At 44.8% G+C, this 24,659-nt stretch overlaps 1 protein-coding gene across 2 annotated transcripts in view; it reads left to right on the forward strand.

The window, feature by feature from the left end:
• Positions 1-1,093: 1,093 nt before the first annotated feature.
• ptgr2 (prostaglandin reductase 2) overlaps positions 1,094-24,659 on the forward strand; it is a 60,878-nt gene continuing 37,312 nt past the window's right edge. The window contains exons 1-2 of one of the 2 annotated variants that reach the window (XM_063054081.1): positions 1,094-1,180; positions 8,732-8,799. In XM_063054081.1, coding sequence (XP_062910151.1) covers positions 8,760-8,799 — 40 coding nt within the window. In that variant the 5' untranslated portion in view covers positions 1,094-1,180; positions 8,732-8,759. Of the gene's footprint in view, positions 1,181-1,203; positions 1,284-8,731; positions 8,800-24,659 lie in introns of those variants that run through there. The other variant, XM_063054091.1, reaches the window with a different exon arrangement.

Genomic DNA, 24,659 nt, shown 5'->3' on the forward strand with positions numbered 1-24,659 from the left:
TAACTGCAGTCAACACAAGTTATTATAGAGAAGGTAGTTTATTATCCCAAATTCATCTGGTCAATGCAAGTCTTCAAAATGCACATAAGCCTTCTTTCACCTGACTTCAGTCAACTCTGCTGGTATCACTGCTTTTTAATCTGATTTAAGACAAAAATATCTTGTACCTAATGAAGTGGCCACTGCTTGTATGTTTGTAGTCTTCTGCTGCTATAGTCTCTAAGCACCTAAGCTTCTCGTGCAGTCTCATTGTGGATTTGGCTATTCCAGTTCAGGATCTGATCATGGTAACTCCCAGGATATAGTTTGTGGGGAATTCGGTGATGCTAATGCTACTGAATGTCACCGGGTAATTGCTGGATTTTTTTTCCAGTTGGATGTTGTCATTGCCTGCCTGGTGTGGCCCCAGTATTACTTGTACATATTCCCTTTTGTCATTTGCTTTCTGTTGCCTTCCATCCCTTTCACAAATTTTGCTTTCTGTTCCTTCTCCCACCTTGCTTCTCTTCAGCTTTGTCTAATTTACAACTTTACCCAGTTCTGTTGAGAAGCATTGACCAGGAATATGAACTGCTTCTCTCTCCACAGAAGCTGCCTGACCCGTGGAGCATTTCCACCACCTTCTGTCTTTGATTCAGGTTTACAGCATTTTAAGTACTTTATTAACATGCCTCAGAGCACCATGTAGAAATGCAAGAAGTCAGCTCTGCCATCTATGAAGACAACGAAACTGTGCAATGAAGAATGGGTAATAAAAGTCGGCCTTGCCAGCAAGCCCTTATGTCTCACGAGGTAACCACCTGAGATTTTGAAAGAGATTAGTTGATAGATAAATAAAAGGCAGGACAATAGGCAGAACCAGCTTAGTTACCGCATTGGAAATTTAAGTACCCAACACAGGTGTCAATGAATAGGCTCTAACTCCGCTGCTTTGAGAACATTCCCTGATTGAACTAAGCGATTCTCCTTTGATGATGATGATGACTATCACCCTGACCCTAACCTTAACCCTGACTCATGCCCGTCGCCCCGACCCCCTCCAAGGCTGCCTCTGTCCGAGCCGCCCCTTTACGCACGTCCACGCGCGAGCGGGACCGGCCCCTTTAAGGAGCAGCGCTCGCGTTCTTTGACCCTATCGGGAAGCGGAGAGGACGGTGTGGCGGACGGTCAGAGCGATCAGGTTTGTTTCAGTTCTGGTCTCCAAACGCTTCCGGGGTGGTGGTCGCTGCCAGTGGCAGAGAACGGCCATAGCAGCGGAGCGGAGCTGGGCTGGGCTGGCAGTGGTATGCAAGGGGTGCACTTTGAGCGGAGGGAAGGAGGTGGTATCGGCGGGCCCCGGTGGCTGGGATGGGAGCAAAGGGTGCGATGTGTCGGCGGAGCTGGATGGAGTCGCGGGGGGTTGAATGGAAGGTGTCAGCGGGCTCGGGTGGGGTTGGGGGAGTGAGTGAATGAATGGGAGGCTACGGGGGTGTCCTTATCAGTGAGCTGCAGAAGTGGGAGGTGTTGCGGGAGCGGATCCATCTGAAAAGTCCTTACAAGTTGATTTCCCTTCCTCGGCAATCCCGCGTGGTTTATAGTGACTGATGGTGTGGGAGCTGCTGGTTCTTCCACTGATCGGACAGTTGGTAGACTGGGTGGCTGGACTGTTTGTGAGACATGCAGAAATCTCAAGATTCCTGTAGGCTTGTGAAACTATGGGCTTGGGATTCCCAGATGTCGTGAGAATGTTCCATTCATTTTCTGAGCAGGTTTGACTGTGTACTTAAATTTTACTCTGATCTGCCGGTAGTGCGTTCCTGTGACATGTAATTGCCTATGAAAAGCTTTGTGACCAGGCATGCTGAGGCAGTTTTCCACAACCCCACTAAAGACCAGCTGGCTAATCGAGATTCTTGTGTGTGTGGGGGGAATATGACCAGGCTTCAGTCCTTTATGATTACTTTTATCAGCTGCTCTGGATTCCAAGTTCCTTGCTTCATTGAAGACTAGATGGCCAGTATAGAGCTGGGTTACCAGGAAATAGATTGACTGTAAAATAATGGGAGCTACTTGAACATTTGAAATCTGATATGCTTCAAATCTACTCTCTGGAGTTGTTGCTTTAATGTCCATTTCATAGAGTCATATAGCATTAGAAACAAGATACTCATTGTGGCTGTTTCAGCTGTCAAGTAACTACCTATAGCAGCTCTTGCTCTTCTATGCCATGGTCTTTCCAGTGTTCATTTAAATAGTACTACATTCTGTGAGTACCCCTGCCTCCACATCTGTCAGCTAGTGATTCCATCCACCCTCAAGGTAGAAAAGAAACCTTAATCTGTTCAAAATTGCCTCCCACTTTTTTAACCCATATCCTATGGTTACAGACATTTCTCCATAGGGGAAGAGGTTTCTCACTATCTATTCCATCTACACCCATCGAAATGTAATGTACCCACCCCCTTTCCCCCTACCCCACCCCACAGTAAAAGAAAACAAAGGTCCCGTGCAACACACACAGCAGGTCAGGCTATGGACAAGAGTAAACAGTCGATCTTTCAGGCCGAGTCCCTCCAACAAGATTGGGGGAAGAAAGGATGAAGTCAGAATAAAAAGGTGGAGGGAGGAGAGGAAGTGAGGTAGGTGACACTAGCTGGGGGAGGAGGAGAGGGGGTGGGGGTGAAGTAAAGAGCTGGGAAATTGATTGGTGAAAGAGATGAAGGGCTGCTGAAGGGGAAAGGTTAGAAGACCATTAGAAGAAAGGGAAGGGAGAGGAGCCCCAGCGGGAGGAGATGGGTAGGTAAGGAGACAAGGTGAGAGAGGGAAACAGGAACGGTGAAAGAGCAGGGAGGGGACAATTACTGGAAGCTTGAGACATCGATGTTCATGCCATCAGGTTGGAGGCTACCCAGGCGAAATGCATGGTGCTACTCCTCTGACCTGAGTGTGGCCTCATTGCAGCAGGAGAGGAGGTTGTGGACTGTATGGGAATGGGAAGCAGAATTCAAATAGGGACCCACCAGGAGATCCTGCTTTTTCTGGTGGACAAAGGGTAGGTGCTTGGTGAAGCTAACTCCCAGTCTACGTTGGGTCTTACTAATATACATGCAGGAGGCCATACTGGACACAGTAGATGGCCCCAAAAGACTCTCAGGTGAAGAGCTGCCTCACCTGGAAGGATTGTTTGGGGTCCTGAATGGTAGTGAGGGAGGAGATGTAGGGGCAGGTGTAGCACTTGCAAGGATAAGTGCCAGGAGGGAGATTGGTGAGGAGGGTCAAATGGAGAAGGGAGTCGCGTAGGGAACGATCCCTGTGGAAAATGGGAGGGGGAGGGGAAGATGTGCTTGGTGGTGGGATCCTGTTGGAGATGACAGAATTATGTGCTAGATGCGGAGGCTTTGGGGGGGGGCGGGTGGTAGGTGAGGACGAGAGGAACCCTATTCCTGGTGGAGTGGTGGGAGAATGGGGTGAGGGCTGATGTGGACAAAATGGAAGAGATATGGGTGAGGGCAGCATTAATGGAGGGAGGGAAGCCCCTTTCTTTGAAGAAAGAGGACATCTCATTAGTCCTGGAATGTAAATGAAATGAAAAGCCTCAACCTGAGAGCAGATGTGATGGAGACAGAGGAACTGAGAGAAGGGGATGGCTTTTTTCTCAAACAAGTAACAGGGTGGGAAGAGGTATAGTCCAGGTAGCTGTGGGAATCAGTGGGTTTATAAAAACATATCAGTAGATAAGCTGTCTCCAGATATTTGGAGAGATCGAGAAAGGGGAGGGAGGAGTCGGAAATAGACCAGATAAATTTGAGAGCAGGGTGGAAGTTGGAGGTAAGGTTGATGAGCTCAGTCTATGCAATTTCCCTGATAACTGAATTGTTCCATCTAAGGCAACACTTCAAATCTCTTTTGCATTTTCTGGTATTACTGTGACCTTCCTATAACATGGTGGCTAGAACTGCACACGATAAACTAGCTATGATCTAACCAATGTTCTGTATAATTGTAGGGTAGTGATGAGGATTTGTCTGGAATTTGTGTGTTGAGGAAATTACTTTCAAAGACTGAAAGAAGTCATTCATTTTGGTGAGGATGTTAGGCTGGAGGACCTGTTCCATTGCTGTATAACTTAAAATACTTTTTTCTTGCCTCCGGCTTCTTTGATGGAGTTCATCACCGGTTCTTCTCTCTTAATGGCCTTGCAAATTATTTCACCAAATATAAATTTCAGGAAGGTACTAAATTTTAGACCTTTTTTAATTATCTGGAATGGAGCAAAAATTGTTTTGTAAATACTTCTCTGGTTATTCTCTTGTGACAGGAACCAGTTTCTCTCAATGTTCTCCAGCAGACCCCACTTTAATTTGTAGAATTGTTAAGGCATATTCAACCCACTGAGTCTGTACCTGCTCGTTGTACAGCAATTAGATCATTGTCTTCCCACAGTTTCTCTATCTAATCCCTTTCCAACTCCATTTTAAAGGCCCGGATTTGTACCCACCAGCCAACCAGGCAATGAAATCCAGATGCTAACTACCCTCTACCTAACCCCAGTCCAAAATCGCTTTTGTTTTGCTTTGGTCAAGGCCCCTCCCAGTTCATTATATGACATTCAATTGACATGGGGTGAGCATAACAAATTTCCGTGATCAAAGAATATTAGGATTTTGGTAAAAAACTAATTGAATATTTTTGTCATTCTTCCTGGGTGTTCTTTTTAAACCTCTAGAGGTTTCATACTGAACCAGTAAAAGTGACGTGACATTTAATCAATGTTTAACCAAAGTCTGAAGGTTGTTCAGATACAGAAAATTGTTGTTTTTTCAGTTTGGATGAAACGAATTGGGAGGAGCTCTGAACGGAGTGTAAAGTCTTCATTGACTGCTTGGGCTGAGTAGCTTCTGTTATGCACTGATTAAAATCAGAATAATGACACAACAGGCCAGTCAGATTCTCTCACCAACTTACTACATTTTTTTCAATTATTTGTCTAGTACCTGTTTGAAAGCTCTTGTTGAATCACTTTTCATGCTCTCTTAAATAAAACTTTTTTTTTCTTTGAGTCACTCTTGGTTCTTGTGCTGATGAATTGAAGTCGGTGCCTTTCAGCCACACCTCATTTGCTCCATTTCCAGTCTGTATTTCCTGTACCACTTGTATCTGGTGCATAGTGACTCAGTTTCAGCTTCCCCTGGAGAAATGATATGCTGTACAGGCTGAAATCTAGAGCAAAAAAAAATGCCTATTTAATAAAAAAAACAAATTTCTGTTGAATAGGCAACATCTATAATTAATATTTCTGTTGAATAACATCTGATGACATCAATGAGCTGAAATGTTGGTCGTTATTTTAACACAGATGTGGATATTTCCTAAGAAATGAGAGTAGGAGTTGGGACACATCGCACTACCACCCAGCAAGGTCTTGGCTGATCTTGTATCTTGGTATCATTTTCCTTGTCCTCCCAATTTAGCATCATCTACGCCATCATAATTGCAGGAGGAGCAATGATGGTGACTTGCTGTGGGTAACAAAACAATGACAGATACCTTTAAGGCCCAAGTACCCAATACACACGCCTAATTTAAGATAAATGCTCTGTAATGTTTTAACCAGCATTAAAATGTGTTAATAAATGCATTTAAAAGATCTAAGGATTGTGGTTGAAGAGTCGCCCTATAACACATTGTTCATATAATATGAATTGGTTTCTTGAAGTGTCAAGTGGCTCCTGGATGTTTGCCTATTTCAACTGGTGGTTTAATGGGGAGCAGTTGATTTACACAGCTGTACCTTCTGACTTCAAAACCATGTGTCAGTGTATTTAATGACAGTAATTTGAACCCCCACCCCTTGTTATTTTGTCATCGTCCCCCTTCCTTTCCAATCCATAAGAAGGGTCTTTTGCCTGAAACTTTCTTTGACTTGTATTCATTTTTATGGCTGCTGCCTGACCTGCAGATTTCCTCCAGAATTTTGTATGTGTTATTTGAACTGTATTTTTGTGGTTCAGTTGTTCTGATCAACTATACACCTTCTGACTATTGCAAGCTCCTCCCTACAAATGCCTAAATGGAAGTCAAATTGAGTAACAACACAATTAGAAAAATTATCATAGGAATTTCCATTTTTGTAGTAATCTTGAAGAAGAGATAAGCAAGTATGTAGCAAATTTAAAAATAACTTTGTGTGACATTATTGGTGTTTTTCTTTCCTCCCCCCCCCCCCCAATAGACAGATGACAGGTCATTTGGGTTGAAGGGAGATAATGTAGACAGTGGTGATTAATGAGAGCAGCTGGTCTGTCTTTGCGTTTGTGAAGGAGGAGGCTGCAAGGGAGAGGAAGGTTTGGAGTAAAGTTGGTTTCTTCTGCTGGCTTGGCTATTGTGAAACATATTGTTTTGTGGAGATGTGATAACTTTAAATCCTTGTGCAAAGAATAAGGAATTAAAGCCTTTTCAGCATCCTTTTTGACTTGAGTGCCATGCTTGAGGACTGGTTAACTAGTGCTTTCAATGCCAGACTGGAAATTGAGACTCTTTCTTGTTTATGGCTGATTCTCAGGCTCAACATCAATTCTAAACAACACACATCAAAGTTGCTGGTGAACGCAGCAGGCCAGGCAGCATCTCTAGGAAGAGGTACAGTTGACGTTTCAGGCCGAGACCCTTCATCAGGAGTAACTGAAGGAAGAGCTAGTAAGAGATTTGAAAGTGGGAGGGGGAGAGGGAGATACAAAATGATAGGAGAAGACAGGAGGGGGAGGGATGGAGCCAAGAGTTGGACAGGTGATTGGCAAAAGGGGATACGAGAGGATCATGGGACAGGAGGTCTGGGGAGAAAGACAAGGTGGGGGGAGAACAGAGGATGGGCAAGGGGTATAGTCAGAGGGACAGAGGGAGAAAAAGGAGAGTGAGAGAAAGAATGTGTGTATAAAAATAAATAACGGATGGGGTACGAGGGGGAGGTGGGGCATTAGTGGAAGTTAGAGAAGTCGATGTTCATGCCATCAGGTTGGAAACTACCCAGACGGAATATAAGGTGTTGTTCCTCCAACCTGATTGTGGCTTCATCTTTACAGTAGAGGAGGCCGTGGATAGACATGTCAGAATGGGAATGGGATGTGGAATTAAAATGTGTGGCCACTGGGAGCTCCTGCTTTCTCTGGCAGACAGCGTAGGTGTTCAGCAAAGCGGTCTCCCAGTCTGCGTTGGGTCTCGCCAATATATAGAAGGCCACATCGGGAGCACCGGACGCAGTATATCACCCCCGAATATCAATTCTAAATGGGCTTTTAAATAATTCTGCAACTTCATCCTGAACTATATCAGATTATCCTCAGAATAACCTGTGCCAGTTTAATGGTTAGGGATATTTCTCTGCTTAAAGGTAAAAATCTTGTGAAGCTATGGCCACTTCCAGAGAATATTCAGCCCAGTGGCTGGTGTTATTTCATCCTGAGATTTTGTGTTGGTTATGCACCCGGTAGTGATATAATTTTTCCAGAGTTTCTGTACATCGAGGGCAGCATCAGTACCCACAGCCTGATGAATGCGTAGAGAAGTATACTTTAAATCATAGGCCTTATGTGCACACCCTGGTCGCAAAGCTGGATGAGAGGGGTGGACTGGGAGGAAAAAGCACTTCCTGGACATTTGGGTTTTTGGATGGCCAGGAGCAGTATCTAATATTATTCTCACCTTGATTCATCACACCGATATTTCTATACCCCTTGTGAGAGGACGTAGTCTGCTGTGGCACAGGTTTGTGCCCCTTTAAGGCAAGAGGATTCTTTGAAAAATGATGACAGAGGCTTTTCTATGTGGCCAGCAGTATGAAAGCCTGAAGCCTTTTGTACGTTATTACTTCCACCATGTTTTGTTGGCAGCCCTTATCCACTGATGCTGCCTCTCCTTGTAAGCTCACATCTACTGCCTCCTTTGCAGCCTCAAAAGGTCGACCGCTCCTCTCCTCAGCATACCTGGCTGGCTGAGATCCTCCAGCGTTTTGTACATGTTACTCAAGATTTCCAGCATCTGAGTTTGTGTACCTGTAACAGAAATGCTTCAGGCTGTAAATGTTTTTTGTTTTGGGCCATCCCTATGCTTCCTGTCTTCTATTTGAATACATGTTGTTTTTCCTGAATCTTGGTTTGAATTCATTAGAGCCAGCAGGGACATTTTTTTTCATTCGTTCCCTCTTGAATCTCTTTTGCATGCTAATTTTAAACTTTTAGGATCACTAAAAACTAACATTTCTTTTGCTTTGGATCTTATGAATTATTAGCCGTACAGCTTCCTGACTGCTGTCCATTGTTTCTAAAACTTTCACTTTTTGTACTAATGTCATCACTTTGCCTTTTTGGTGTTTCACTAGTTGAATTATGCTATGGTGCTTTAATGGTGAGTTAAAATTTAAATGCTAAACGTGGAACTTGAAGTAGCATATAATGTGTAGTAACATAGAGAATGTGTAGTAACATAGAGCATGTGTGGAACAGGATGGAATACTAATAACACTTTGCTCCCACTCTTGTGTGGAGGCATTTCAAATCTTATTTCACTGATTGTATTGGGGCGGTGGTTCATCTTGAAGGGCAGGGGAAGGATTTGATGGCATTTGGGTTTGCTAGTCCACAGAATTACAAATAACAGATACTGAATGTACTCTGCTTTTTAAACTTTAAAGTATTTTTGTTGCGAATGATCATTTCATAGACATTTCCATATTAAAAGGGAATCTCATTCCTTCTAGGTCAGTTTTCGTTTCATTCTCTTCACAAATGGTGTCGATTCAGCAAGTTGTATTGAGCTCTCGACTGGGTGAGTGCCATTTCAGCCATACTATTTTACTTTGGCGTTAAGTCCAAATGAAGGGTGAGGTCTTTGCTTCGCAGGTTAAGCAGAAAATTGAAACCGATCTAGAGAAGATCAGATACTGAAAGAGTTAGGTTTAAGGAGGAGTTGGACAGAGATAGCGCTCAGTACTTGGTGTCGGAGAGCTGATCAGAGCTCGAAGTTTTCTGATGACTCAGAGTCAGACTGTGGTCGGCATGGCAGGGAGAGTTTTTCTTCCTTCTCCCGTCTGCGTGAGATATGGGACATTTGAGAAGCTTTGAACTTTTACTGTGCTCGTGGACTTCTTCATCAAGTTATGGTATTGTTGCACAGTTGTAACTATATGTTATAATTATGTGGTTTTGTCAGTTTTTTCAGTCTTGGTCTGTCCTGTGTTTTGTGATATCACACCGGAGAAAATATTGTATCATTTCTTAATGCATTCATTACTAAATGACAATAAAAGAGGACTATGTGTCTTCATAATCAAAAAGTCTAGAGAATGAATTCCCAAGTTTTAAGATTCAGCAAATGAAGGCATAGCTACCAATGACAAGATGTAAAGAAATTTCTGATTGTAGTTGTAGAGGAGGTGACAGGAAGTGGCAGAGGGATTTGTAGATGTTGGAAAGAATTTTAAAATGGAGGCATTTGTAAAATGGGTCAATGAACATGAGTTCAATCTACTTGGTGCAGGGAAGTAGTTAAGATTTCAGATTTTGAGAGCAGAGATTCTGAGAAGACTGAAGATGGACGAGGCCTCTATACACAAGGAGATGGAAAGAACTTCATTTAACAGCATTCAGTTGGATTTTCTTTGCAGTTTTGAGCTTCCGGTTTTAATGTTGATAGTGTATTTTTTTAATTGTTAGGGCTTTCCAGTTTTCAATTCACAGCTTCAATAGATATTTTGTGATGGTTAAATTAGAATACATAAGCTAAGGCCTGTTGAAGTGGGAGGATTTCAGTAAGGGGTAGCATGGCTTAGATTTTTCTTTTCCATGCCTCAGTGGAACAGCAGCAGATTCTCCTGGTAATTCATGCCTTGTCATTCCCTTGTACCTGATGGTTACAGTATTTTCCTGTGTCATAAAGTGACTTGCTGCACTTTCAGATTGTTAATGTGTAATGAGGTTGTGAGTGATTGCAGTTTGTTGCCTCGTTGCAAGCTGTTATCTTTGACAAAGTGGGCAGCACTCTTCTGAGTCAAAGGGTCATGGGTACAATTCCCAGTCTGGAATCTTGAGCACAAAATGAAAGTTATTTCTTCCACTGAGCACTGAAGGAATATTGCACTGTCAGAGCGAGTGCCTATTAAGAGTGGCATTTTTGACTGGGAGAGTAAATCAAGCTCCGTAGCTCCTAGAGGATGTAAGGTCTTCTAGTTATTGTTCTGGTGCCCTGTTCAATTCTTATGCCTTATTAAACCATTAAAATAGAGAATCAACTTGTATTATTACTGTTTGTAGACTGTGCATGCAAATTAGTATATATATTTCTTAATTGCCACACTTTGGGATCTCCTGAAATTCACTAATAAATCTTTCAGTTGTGCCACCATATAATGTGTGTTGAAGACAGTGGCTTGCAGTCAGTGAACTGTGCTCTGTGGTCATTGGACTTGAAGCAGGACACCCTGAGGCCCTTTTCATCACTGGTGATTTCAGTCAGGCCAATTTCAAGTATATTACCAAAATACTTCCGGGAAGTCTCTTGTCCCAAAAGGGGCCCAAACATGCGTGAATCTGTGGAATTCATTGTCACAGATGGCTCTGGAGGCCAAGTCATTGATATATTTAAAGAGGAGGTTGATGGGTTCTTGATTAGTCAGGGCATCAAAGGTTTCATGAAGAAGGCAGGAAATCGGGTTCAAGGGGGTTAATAAATCAGCCATGATGGGATGGCAGAGCAGGTTTGAGGGGCTGAGTGGTCTCGTTCTGCTCCTATGTCCTGTGGTATGAATCAGACCACCAGGCTGTGCTCCTTCACTCTGCACACAAACAGAAGTTGAGACACGAGAATCTAATACAGAAAATTATAGTGCTGGTTTGAGGAAATAGATCAGCTTCTGGTGACTGCTTTGAGTCAGTAGACTGATCCACATTCAAAACCAGTTTAGATGAGTATGTCACAATCACCACAGACTTTGTCAGTAAGTGTGTTGAGGATTATGTACCAAAGAGGACAATTTGGGTGTTCCCAAATTGGGAACCATGAATGATCGGGGAGACCCACTTCCTACTGGGATTTAAAACTGAATGAACAGGGGGACCCACTTCCTACTGGGATTTAAAACTGAATGAACAGGGGGACCCACTTCCTACTGGGATTTAAAACTGAATGAACAGGGGGACCCACTTCCTACTGGGATTTAAAACTGAACGGGGAGACAAACTTCCTACTGGAATTTGAAACTGATGTTGAAATTGGGTGACCCTGACCTATGCAAGAAATTAGAATATGACCACTGAAAAGCCATCAGGGATGCCAAGAGTCAGTATGTCCAAAGTAAATTCCTAGTAGTGGCAGGGTTTATTTGCAATTACAGGCTACAAAACAAAGTTGGGCAGCATCACTGCTGGTGAGCGCAACACGTTCTGTGCACAGAATGGATTGGAATGTCACCACCAGCCGCGACTGTCTGATACGCAGCTCAGCCCACCATCATGGAGAGTGAATCCGCAGAAAGCATTTGGCCCAGACACTGTCCCTGGTCACGTCCTTTCATCCTTTACAGATTAGCTGGTGGAGGGTATTTGCAGACTTTAAATCTCTCCCACCTTCAAGTTGAGTTTCGTACCTGCTTTAAGCAGACCACTATCACTCCAGTACGCGTGAAACAAGTAACGTTCTTCATGACTACTGCCTGGTTGCTCTGATATCCATCATCGTGAAGTGCTTTGAGATGTTTGTCATGGTACAGATTAACTCTGACATCCCACACAGCTTTACTGTGAAACAGGGCCAAATCTCTAGCCCTGAAGCATCTGGACAGTAAATGTATCCATGTTAGACCATTGTTTATTGACCACAGCTTGGCCTTCAATACTATCATTCCAAGCAAACTCATCTCTAAATGCCCAGATCTGGACTCGGCTCCTCCTTTGTCACTGGGTCCGCAGCTTCCTGATCAATAGACTGCAACTAGCAAGGAGCAACACCTTTGCTCTGATTATTCTCAATATTGGTGCCCCACAGGCTGCTCCCTATACACTCACAACTGACCAGGTTCTTCTCCAATTGCATCTACAAGTTTGTGGATGATCCCACTGTAGTGGACATTTCTCATGTAACGTCAAGTTTGGTACAGAAAGGAGAGAACCTAGGACATGGGGTCATGACAACAACTTTTCCCTCAATGTCACCAAAGCAAAAGAGTTGGCCGCCTGCTTCACAAAGGGTGAAGCAGTGCACATGCATGCTGTTGCAGGGTTTGTGGACTGGCCAAGGGGACAGAAGACACCATCTACAGGTGAGTTTTGACATTCTTCAACAAAGGAAGACAAACATCAAAACATTCAAGTTGCACATATGCTCCTTTAAAAGACGATGCTGGTGGTGCTTTACAGGCGGCAAACTAAAGTACTAACTATGCTATTAATTACACTTTTTCTGAGCTGCAATTCTCAGCCTGTAACTCGCCCTTCGGGAGTTATGCTGTTGAACCGTCAGTACAACCTGGCACTTCTGTGGTATCCTGAGGAATCCAGTGAACTGGACTCTTGAGAATGTAGGTACAGCCTCGGCGGGCATTGCTGGAGCAGACCTGAGCCTGGATCGAAGTGGCAGGGCCCAGGCCCAGGCCCGAGAGAGGAAAAACAAACCGATGTTTAACCATTGCAAGAGCAGAGATGGGGCCGGATCAAAATGGCTGGGCCTGGGCGTGGAAAACAAATCAATGTTTGGCCAATTTAAATGCTGAGCCAGATTTAAAAAGGTCAAAGCATCAAGGCTGAGAGCAAAGGATGAACCTGTGTTTAGCTGGCTACTCTGTGAGGTTTACTTGCCTCAGAACTGAACTGACTCGGCAGCTGTGGCCTGCAACCATCAGCAGTAGTCTGACCAGTGCACTGGCTCATGGTTGTGGCTTGCACCATAGGACTTCTGGACTGGTTTCTTTCACCTCAGTGCTGAACTGGCTCTGTGGCTGTCGACTTGCTTTTGGGGGCCTTGTTCACGTTCTGTGTTTTGTTTGTTTACCTTTTATTGTTTGCACGATTCTCTTTTTGCATGTTGGGTGTTTGGTCCTTGTGTGGGTTTTTTTTAATGGTATTTCTTCATTTTGTGGCTGCCTACAAGAAGACAAATTGTAAGGTTGTATATGGTCTACATACTTGTACTCATCTAAGTGTGTGCCTGAGACCTCCATCTGCAACACACTTCCAAACTTACTGCGGTGTGGTTCACGCAGATATTGACCCAGCGAGACCACCACACATGCTACATTTATATGGTAGCAGTACTTTCTTGCTAGAAGCTAGTATCATGGCACTAGAGTCAGTCAGTGGAAGGGCTGCAGCGTTCTTCAGATAGGCTAGTTGATAACTAATGTGGCAGCAGTGACTTTCAATTGGCAGATAGTGTTAACTTTCGCACTACATTCCACCCCTCTAAAAGCTGTGACACTGACACCTGGCCTTTAGGCTAGTATAACCCATGTGGTTGCCCCATTATGACATGGAACTATAATACCCAATACCCAGTAGACTCCCCAGTGTAACACAGTAGTCCACCAACCTAGTGCCCCATTGTCTTGACATTTAGCTGATGCATATGCAAATGTATCATGGTCACCATTTTGTAAAGGTGTGCTTTGAACTTCAATTTACTGCTTGCAATTTACAATTTGCATTAAAATCTGAAGACTAGTTCTTGTCTGACTTAATATCTGTTATATTCACATGACTTCAGAATACTTCCAAACATGCCATCCCTCCTCTTGGCCCCTGGACAGAAATCTGTGCCAGGAAGGGCAAACCTGTAGGAAGATGTAATTAAGTAGGGTAGTGAAAGTGCCCTTCACTTCAGATCACTTGCTCAATTTCTAACCTATCACGTCCCAATATCTATCTACACTATCTGTCATCCCTAATTGGCTATCTACAAGACTAAGCAGTAATGGCATTAAAACATTCCAGAAATTTGATCATGTCTTGGGCACTTCTGTCTTCTCTATTTCAACCAGTCTTTAAAACGCAACTTTATCATCTGTGTGCTTGTTGCCTCCTTCCCTACTGACCTATTACACTTCGATCACATCCTTAACTTTACGCCTTCAATCTCTGATAGCTAAAACTGTCAGTAGTTACTTTGTGGGCAGGGGTATCAGCAAGGTAACTTTGTTTCATGTTTGCATTCCATGCAATAACAGGAGGTTATCAGAATAATCAGACAACCAGCCTCTGCCCCTTTGATCTAAATGCGTGTTTGGGGTGGTCCCTGTTTGAGAGACTGCAAGGACCTCACCCCAATGGCACTGTACCCAGACTGTCCTTTTGATCAGGGGTCCCCAACCTTTTTTGCACTGCAGACTGGTTTAATATTGACAATATTCTTGCGGACTGCGGGGGGGGGGGGGGTGTTGATCAATACCGGAATATAGGTGATAAGTCAACTATAAATCATTTATAAGTGTCTAATACACTTGTTACATGTTCAAGGAGATTTTTTTTGTGAGAATGCTGTAATGGTCTTTTGGAGGTCACCTGATGTGATTTTCCCATCGATGTGAGGTCACGTGATGATGTGCCCCGTGACTATATAAGGGTCGACTCAGGTGACGCAGTGGGTTTTGAGTTTGTAGATTTCCAGGTAGAACGTGTTGTGCCTCCGTTTCTGTTGCATGTTTGTTTTTGTGACGCAGTTTCATTTTTAAAACGGAAGGTGCGTTCTCTTACAAGATATGGTATTTGGACTGGGAATTTGTGGCTGGAAGTGCCAATTTACTCAATTCCGACAGTTTTGAAGGGAGAGTGAAGAATTCATCGAAGTGAAGGATCGAGAGCAGTCGGCATCGTTTGGCAGTTTAATAAAGAATCGACCTTATTGAGTCTTCGTTGGAGAGAACCTGCATCGAGATAACTCTTGTAAAAGGGCAACATACATCAAAGTTGCTGGTGAACGCAGCAGGCCAGGCAGCAACTATAGGAAGAGGCGCAGTCGACGTTTCAGGCCGAGACCCTTCGTCAGGACTAACTGAAGGAAGAGTGAGTAAGGGATTTGAAAGCTGGAGGGGGAGGGGGAGATGCAAAATGATAGGAGAAGACAGGAGGGGGAGGGATAGAGCCGAGAGCTGGACAGGTGATAGGCAAAAGGGGATACGAGAGGATCATGGGACAGGAGGCCTAGGGAGAAAGACGGGGGGGGGGTGACCCAGAGGATGGGCAAGAGGTATATTCAGAGGGACAGAGGGAGAAAAAGGAGAGTGAGAGAAAGAATGTGTGCATAAAAATGAGTAACAGCTGGGGTACGAGGGGGAGGTGGGGCCTAGCGGAAGTTAGAGAAGTCAATGTTCATGCCATCAGGTTGGAGGCTACCCAGACGGAATATAAGGTGTTGTTCCTCCAACCTGAGTGTGGCCTCATCTTTACAGTAGAGGAGGCCGTGGATAGACATGTCAGAATGGGAATGGGATGTGGAATTAAAATGTGTGGCCACTGGGAGATCCTGCTTTCTCTGGCGGACAGAGCGCAGACAGAGCTCTGTCCGCCAGAGAAAGCAGGATCTCCCAGTGGCCACACATTTTAATTCCACATCCCATTCCCATTCTGACATGTCTATCCACGGCCTCCTCTACTGTAAAGATGAGGCCACACTCAGGTTGGAGGAACAACACCTTATATTCTGTCTGGGTAGCCTCCAACCTGATGGCATGAACATTGACTTCTCTAACTTCCGCTAGGCCCCACCTCCCCCTCGTACCCCAGCTGTTACTCATTTTTATGCACACATTCTTTCTCTCACTCTCCTTTTTCTCCCTCTGTCCCTCTGAATATGCCTCTTGCCCATCCTCTGGGTCACCCCCCCCCCCGTCTTTCTCCCTAGGCCTCCTGTCCCATGATCCTCTCGTATCCCCTTTTGCCTATCACCTGTCCAGCTCTCGGCTCTATCCCTCCCCCTCCTGTCTTCTCCTATCATTTTGCATCTCCCCCTCCCCCTCCAGCTTTCAAATCCCTTACTCACTCTTTCTTCAGTTAGTCCTGACGAAGGGTCTCGGCCTGAAACGTCGACTGCGCCTCTTCCTATAGATGCTGCTTGGCCTGCTGCGTTCACCAGCAACTTTGATGTATGTTGCTTGAATTTCCAGCATCTGCAGAATTCCTGTTGTTCTTGTAAAAGGGCAATGAGTTCATGCAAAAAGGTGCTCTCTCTAAAAGGAATTTAAGGTCAGTCAATTTAAAGTGTTTAATTTCGGCATCGGGAATCCTGTGGACAGAACCAGCAGTAAAAGTGCTTCGGTGAAGAAATTTTTCTCCAGAGAAGTCTCTCCCAATTGAATGCGTAAAACTGTTGGACTTTCGAAGTTACCGCTTTAAGAACTCTATCTGACTGTATCGCTTTAAGAACTGTTTTCAGCATTTAACGCTTTCAGAACCAGAGCCGAGTGGCGAGTCTCCGGTTAAAGTTTTCCTTTGTTTTTTTTTTCCTTATCGTTTATACGTGTTTAATAAATGTTTGGTTGTTTTTATATATCCTGTCTCGATTAATATTCATTGTTGCCGGTTACGTAACACACTCAATTTTGTTTCTAAAAGGGTTTATCTAACGAATTTAATATTAAATACAGCGCATATTTTCCTCGCATGGATATAGTGATAAGTCAATTATAAGTCACTTATAGGTCAATAGCATCATTAACATTTTAAGTAACGTTTTGATATTAAACACAGCGCATATTTTCCTTGTCTGAACATACAAAATCATTGCAACACACCAATATCGCTGAATCAATGGGAGCCCTGGGCTTGTTTCCCTGCAACAAGACAGTCCCATCGAGTGGTGATGGGAGACAGCGATACTCAGAGGGGGTTCCTTATGTCCAGTGTATTCCACAATTTAGTTTTCGTTGCATTCATTGCAGAAAACCCTGCTTCGCAGAGATATGATGTTGGAAATGGAAGCAACATTTTCAGTGCTTTTGTGGCTTTCTCAGGATATTCAGCCTTGACTTTGATCCAGAATGCCAGCAGAGATGTTATGTCAAACATACTTTTCAGCCCACCGTCATTTGCAAGCTCGAGGAGTTGATCTTCTTCCCTCGCTGACATGGATGATTCACCTGGGACATTCACAAATGGGTCATGGACCCATTCCTTTGCACGTCTTGGGTCATTTGCGGTTGGGAAGTAATGCTCGAATTCTGTCGAGAGTGAAGATAGGTGATCGAGCACCAGCTGTGAGAAAGACGGTGCAGCCTCAGTCTCTCCCAACATCCCAGCTAATGTTGGGAACATGTCAAATATGCCCCTGTCCACTCGCCGTCCCCACAGTTCCAGTTTAGCTTTGAAAGCAGACACTATCTGCCAATTTGAAGACAATTATCATTCTCCTCTGAAGTGACAAATTGAGTTCATTGAGCAGGTTGAAGATGTCACACAGATAAGTGAGTTCTGCTATCCACTCCTCATCACTGAAGTTTGCTGCCAGTGGTGACTTTTTTCCTGTAAGAGATCTCTGTAGCTGCTCTCTTAACTCAAAAACTCTGGCCAGGGCTCTCCCCCTTGATAGCCACCTGACTTCAGTGTGTAAGAGAAGGCGTTAATGCTCTGCATCCATTTCCTCACAAAGCTGCTCAAACAGACGTGAGTTAAGGGCTTTTGTTTTGATGTGATTTATAACTTCAACAACGTTGAAGCTTCTCCCAACAGTTCATGGCACATGTCCTTGGCAGCAGGCAGAATCAATTCTTCACCAACAGTGAAAGGCTTCTTAGCCTTAGCAACACGGCCAGTCACTAAGTACGATGCTCTCAGAGCAGCAGCATTTGTGGAGGTGGTGTCTCCCAGCACTTGCTTCTGTTCCGTTTGCTCAAAAAAAACTCAAACGGGTTTGTCTTTAAGTGCAGGGTGCTTGGACCCAAGGTGCTGAAGCAGTTTTGAGGGCTTCATTGCCTCATTAGACAGCTTGTCTCCACATATCACACACAGGGGGCTTGGAGCGTGCGAGTCACCGGTCACAATAAAGCCATATTTTATGTACAACTTGTCATATTTTCTGTTGAAGGAAGCTGTCTTTTTTTTTGCAGTCTCTGCCTCAGCTGTCTCTGCGTTACCTTCATCGTTAGGCCTTTTATGTCCCCTACCATCTCTTCCAAAGAAACTCTCAAGCGAAGTTTGTTGTTTTTTTTTTGACTCATCAAGTATTTGTAGGTTAATGACTGACTGATGACCTCGAAAGGCTAATGACTTCCTGTGCATTCAAGTTCAACAGTGGGCGTGACAGAATGAGGAAAGGTGCAGCTGACTCGTATCATTTCATGTATCGTTTCATATCGCCAAATCATATCGTTTCCTCGCTTTTCACATGCTCTGCAGCCCAGTACCGGTCCACGGCCTGGTGGTTGGGGACCACAGCTTTTAATCGCTGGCCTCAGACTGCTGAAGTGAGGGGTTAAAGTTATTAGTGAACTCTCCAGCCAGTTGATCAGTGTAGGTTACACTTGCATTCTAGTAGACAGGAATGACCTAAATCCTGACTACTTGCATTTTGAGACACCTGCTGTGACTGTCTTGACCTTACAAAGTTCTTTCCGAAAGAACTAAAGCTCAATCAGTTGACAATACTCATATTTTATAAACTGTCTGAAACACTATTGTTAAGAAAAGCCATGTTTCAGTTCACTCCCCAAATGTTCCAATTTCCCTTCAGAAACAAACAAATCACCAATTTCCCTAATTGTCAATGTCTTTCAGAAAAGAGGGCATCCCATATCTGTAACAGAAGCGTAGATTTCCGTCATCTTGACCTGCATTTCACATGGCTAGTACAGAATCTGGGTCTCAAATCAATTCCATATAAAGAAACAAACTAAAAACACAGACAAAACAAAATCCATCCTTCCTTCAGGGCCTTTGCAAGTTACTGGAAGCCCTAAACAAATAAGTTTATTTCCACAGTGAAGGAGAAAACATATGACAGCCTACTGTCACCGTTACTGAGCTGAACTCATATGTGGCCACACATCAGCAACATTTGGAACATATAAACCAGTCACACCTCAAACCATTTCAGAAAATGACTTGCTCTTGAGGGTTAACTCATTACCAAACTATTAGGCATCTGTTTTGTTGTAAACAAGCACCCGTCCACAGTCACAGTCTGTCCATGATCCCCTGGTGGATCTGCTCCATCATTTTACCTGTGACCAAAGCCCTCAAACAAAGGATCTTAGTCCCTTCCTCTTCCAAGCCTTCCAGGACTTTAAATTCAATAAGGGAGGGATACCTAACTTTAACCTCTGCCACTTAATCCCATATTTATCATCCCCTCGGGAAGCGGGTGGCATTCTCAGTGCACTGTTTATCGGGTGATGGGGCGACAGCTTCCCCAGGGCACCCACCTCTCCGTTAGATAAGATAAATCTAGCCCCCTCCACATGCCACATCCTCAATAGCCATGTGGTCAGCCAGTTACTCCCTCGGCTTTTGTCCATATCTATCTCAATTCCACCAGTTCTGTAACAGAAACACTCATTGTTGCCATCTTAAAGAGGCCCATTATGCTGTCTACCCCATCTTGTCCTGCGGAGGTGGGACGGGCCATGGGCCAAAACCCCCTCCCCTCCCCAACCGGGTATAAGACTGCATGGTCACTGGTCTAACCTCGAGTGGCTCTGCCGCATAAGGGGCAAGGGCAATCACTTTGCGGGAATTACAGACTCTCCTCTAACCTCTCTTCCCTGTCCTCCATCCACACGTCAGGATCATCTTCCTGCAGCATCAGGGCTCGGGCCTTAACGGGGTCCAGTTGTCAAGCAGGCTATTTGGTACCCTTGTCGTCCAGTTCTTTAGTCTGGGTCTGCTGACCGGGCAGCCGCCCCTGTGGTAATACTGCACTGATTCAACACCTCCACCTCATTCTTTCTTGTTCCTTCTGCAAAATCATCTCATACTGTTGCTTTATGATAGTCACCGGAAGCTGTAAATCTCCCTCATGGCTTCTCTTGCTAAATGGGAGCCCTATCTTCAGGTTCAACTTCAAATCTAATTATCATTGAACCACTCATGGGTATAGCCAAACAAAACAGTGTTCCTGCAGGGCCAAAGTGCAAACCACATTACCAACAGCACACAAAATACTGAACTCAGTATGGATTCCAGTGTGCCCACAGAGGCTTCTACTGTCCCCCACACCACCTCCAGCATCTCCTCCCCTGGGCCACTGCAATAGGTGACCCTGCTGTAAGGGCCTAGGCCTCACTATAACTGAGGCCACACAGCTTTCCCCCATCAGTCTTTCCAGTGAACCAGTGATCTGCATTTCTGCTGTTTTATATTACATGTGTCCAGCAGGGCTTGCGATCACAATAAAAACATCCAAGGCAATCACCCACATTGCACACCATTCAACAATACAACAGCAGTACAGCTCCATCACTATTTAGCAACTCACTGATGGGATAGTCCTGTAATGTTCTTGGTATCTAGCAGTGCCTAGCAGTGGCTTGTGATAATTTTTTAAAAAAACATACAGGATGAACAAATACACCTTTGACTGGACCCGGAATGGCTGCTGTGTCTAAACTCGCAGCCATTTTGTTCAGCACAGACACAATATGGTGCCCCATTTTCACTCCGTGGGAGTCCAGCTTGTTTGACCAGTCCACTGTCATGCTGTGGTTTGCCAGCAGGTTGGCAAGACTTGTGAATCCTGCACTGTTACCAGTCTACCCTGGGACTTGGCATTCCTCACAGAGGGCGTTCTTGTTCTTATTCCTGCTTTTCAACATTTTAAGCAGTTTTGTCTTCTGTTCCATTACAAAATCGTTGCCAACTATGCCAATCATTTGCAAATTAGGTAAATAGGACAGAAGATGCCAATTATGAGTAAGTTTTAACTATTTATCAACAAACAAAGACAAACACTAAAACATAATTACACAGATATTCATCCAAGTGTGCACACACTTCCAAACTTTACACAGCACTGTTCGCTCAACCCAAAGTCTGAGAGTGGCCGAGCGAGAGCACCATGTGTGCTACATTCACTGGGGAATAAAATTGCTTTGTGAGCTAACATAGATTTGACAGGCCAGAATGACCTATGTTGTCAGGATGTATAAAATGGTTGTAACATTCAAGAGGGCATTCAGCAGTCAACAAGTGAGAAATTATTAAATAAATACTGTTCTGGCACAAGATAGGTTTTGAAAGGATGGTTGTTTCAGAACAAATTTATTCACCTTTGCCTTAAATGGGAAGAGATTTTACAGAAGACTACATTTTTGAAGTTCTTTTTTAAAACACCGGATTGCAGTGGAGTTTGAATGATTGGATGTCTTGAATGCCAGGATAGCCAGACTTTTTTTTCTTGTCTGCAGGGGAAGCTGGGGTTATGAGGAATAGGCAGGAAAATGGAACTGGGGAAAAGATGTAGTCTTCGTAATCTCAATAGTGGAGCATGCTCAAGGGAACCTGAAATGTCCTTGTTACTTGTTCTCTCACTTGAGGTTCCTTGCCACTGTTATAACCAGGAGAGGTAGTGGGGACAAGCTCCTGTTACATTTTTCACAATGGCATGTGTTTCAAATAGACTCTAACGACCAAGTCCAGCTCCTGGCTTTCACATGTGGCTTAGCTACTAAGCTGGGCAGAACTGTTTCTACTGAGAGAAGGGGCAAAGGCCCTTACAACCAGTCGCTTCAGGCAGATGGGGCTCATCAGTTGAGATTGGCAGCTCAGCCAAGAGAAGGAAAACTCTGATCTCAAATCTGTTGCCTTATGGCTATACCCACTCATGGGGAAGGCTTCAGGAATAAACTGTGAGGAGCTGGGGTCCCTAAGGCAGTCCTACGTTGAGTTCAGTGCTGACTGGCAATTTCTGCAAAGCCACTGGTGCCAAGCTGTTGGTCTCTGCTGTTCCTTTGGATTCTTCAGCTGCGCAGAGAGGGAGAGCCTGCTGCATGGACAACAGCTTGCTCTCCTTTTCATGCTGCCCTGGCTTGCTTAGACAGCTGGGACGCAGCATCCGTGGTTGACCCTGATCAGTGGGGGTAACAGCAGTGATAGACTGGTGACACATGCCACTAAGTCATAATTACACTGTACTCTATTAATTCACTGCTCTGATCCATCTGTTTAGGCTACTTTCACTCTATAATGAGACCCATTGCAAGCTTGAAGCTATTTGGCCCAATTTGTTTCAGATATTTCCTTGTCCTGTCTATCACTTCCATCTTCTCACTAAATTGAAATTAATTTTTTTCTCTTAGTTCTGACAAAGACTTCTCAGTCTGAATGTTTTATGCAGAAACAAAGCTGCTGCAGCCAACACATTGTTACTAGTGCAACTATTGTATGCAAGCAGACAGCTGTCTTGTGTGTATTGGTATACCTGGTGTGCATACAGGTTGTGGCCACCCAGCTGGATAAAATCCTCTGTCACCATGATCATAACCCCAGCAGAGGGAGCTATCAGGTTACAAAGAAAGCCTTCTCCAGTCCTTTGGTCTGACTTTACTGCATCCTGTTAAATTAAATTAAGAACTGTCCTCATTTGAACCTCAGAGCACACTAATGTACACTTAAAATGTTTTTATTTATTGATTGAGATACAGTGCAGAAATGGCTGAGATACTGGCTGCATCACCATCTGCATAGGATCAAAGTGAGCTGCTCCATCGTGGATACTATCCTCCATAGTATCCATGACATCTTCAAGGAGCAATGCTTTGAAAAGGTGGTGTCCATAATTGGGGATCCCCATTACCCAGGTCATGCCTTGACACCGCTGGGAAAGAGGTACAGAAGCTTGAAGGCACATAATCAATGATTCAGGAAATGCTTTTTCCCCTCTGCTGTCCGATCTCTGAATGGACATTGAACCCATGAACATTAACTCACTATCTTTTTATTACAATTTTTGGACTACTTGTTTTATATATTTTTTACTGTAATCCATGTTTTTTCTATTATGTATTGCACTGCACTGCTGCGGCAAAGTTAACAATTGTCATGACTTGCGCCAGTGATATTAAATCCGATTCTGATTCTGAGCAGGCCCACCCAGCAACCCCCAATTTTACCTGGGCCAAATAACTGGATAATTTATAATTAGCCTACCAGTCTTTGGACTGAGGGAGGAAACCCACGCAGTTACAGGGAGAACATGCAAACTCCTTATGGGCAGCAAGGGGAATTGAACCCAGGTCACTGGTACTGCAGGGCATAGTGCTAACCACTGTGCTAATGTGCGGACAAAAATCGACACGAGTGTAATTATTTCTAACGTACACTTTATTCCCAATGCAAACAAATGGTAATGTCATATGTATATTGTGTGTGTGTGTAAACAAACCTTGCCCCCAAAACATAATAACGTAAAACATAACACTTAACATACATGGTGAACTTAACCCTTAACAGTCAGGGTGAATTCTGCCTAATGAAATTAAGGAGTCCCTACACCACGCCCTCCCCCCCCGGCCGGCGAATTCACCCTTCCAGATGAGGTCAAACGAGCAGGGATCCACAAAACTCAGCCAAGCCTACTCCTGCCTTCACGGCAGGTGCTGGGTTCCTCCCCAGTCAATGTACAGTCCATGTCAGACTGTCTGGAGGTGAGGTGAGGGGCTGGCTCCTCCGTGGGGGCTGTGCCACTTCCACTGGAGAGGCCAGGTCCAAATGGGCAGGCTTGAGACAATCCACTGAAACGCTGTCTGGGATACCTCCAAAGTGTAAAAAAAAACAAAACACGTATTCCCCGCAGAATGGGCCGTCATAAGGCGGCCACGGGGGACCCCGATGTCCATCATGATGCACAAATGCGTACTTCGCCTCCTGCAGGCCCGGTGACAGGTGTGACAGTGACAGGCCTTGCTGCGTCGTGGGCACTGGAGTGAAAGTTTTGACGCCGACGGCCGCTGCAAAGCGGACCGTGGTTGTTGGGGGAAACTCCTGGCACCCGCAGGGGTTGCCTGAAAATGAGCTTGGCAGAAGAGGAAAGGTCTGCCGTGTGAGCTGCCCTTAGGCCCAACGTGACCCATGGCAATCTGTCCACCCAAAAACCATCACTGAGGCATGCACGGAGAGCGGCTTTCATCGAATGGTGGAACCGCTGGCACAGACTGTTGGCCTGAGGGTGACAACCCATGACTTGGTGCAGCTTGACCCCCAGATCACGGGCAACCACTGAGGTGTAAACTGCGTCCCTTGGTCTAAAGAGACATCCGGTGGGATGTCGAACCAAGCAATCCACGAGCCAACGAGTGCTCACGATACCTCTGAGGCTGAAATGGACGACACGGCACTGCCTCTGGTCAGCGTGTGTCCTTACGATGGTAAGGAGGTGTGTAAACCCGTGGGATGGGGGCAGTGGGGCATTCACGTGGTTGAAATGCCGCTCGGACTGCGAAAGGAGTTAAAGGAGCCTTGGCGTGTTGATGCACCTTTGCGCATTGACACCCCAAACAAGCACTAGCCCAGTCCCTGACATCCTCCTCAAGCCCATGCCACACAGACTTTTCTGTCGCCGGTTTCTGTGATGGTCTCTGGCCTGGGTGAGAAAGCCCGTGGCCTGGGTCGCCCTGTTGACACATCACACAGTAACGAAATGCCACTGTCACTGAAAGCAAATCCCACCAATTTCAACCATCTGTCTGCTGAACAGCGCCTGCACGCTTGGGTCCA

This window comes from Mobula hypostoma, chromosome 1 (genome assembly GCF_963921235.1).
Source record: "Mobula hypostoma chromosome 1, sMobHyp1.1, whole genome shotgun sequence".
Classification (NCBI taxonomy): domain Eukaryota; kingdom Metazoa; phylum Chordata; class Chondrichthyes; order Myliobatiformes; family Myliobatidae; genus Mobula; species Mobula hypostoma.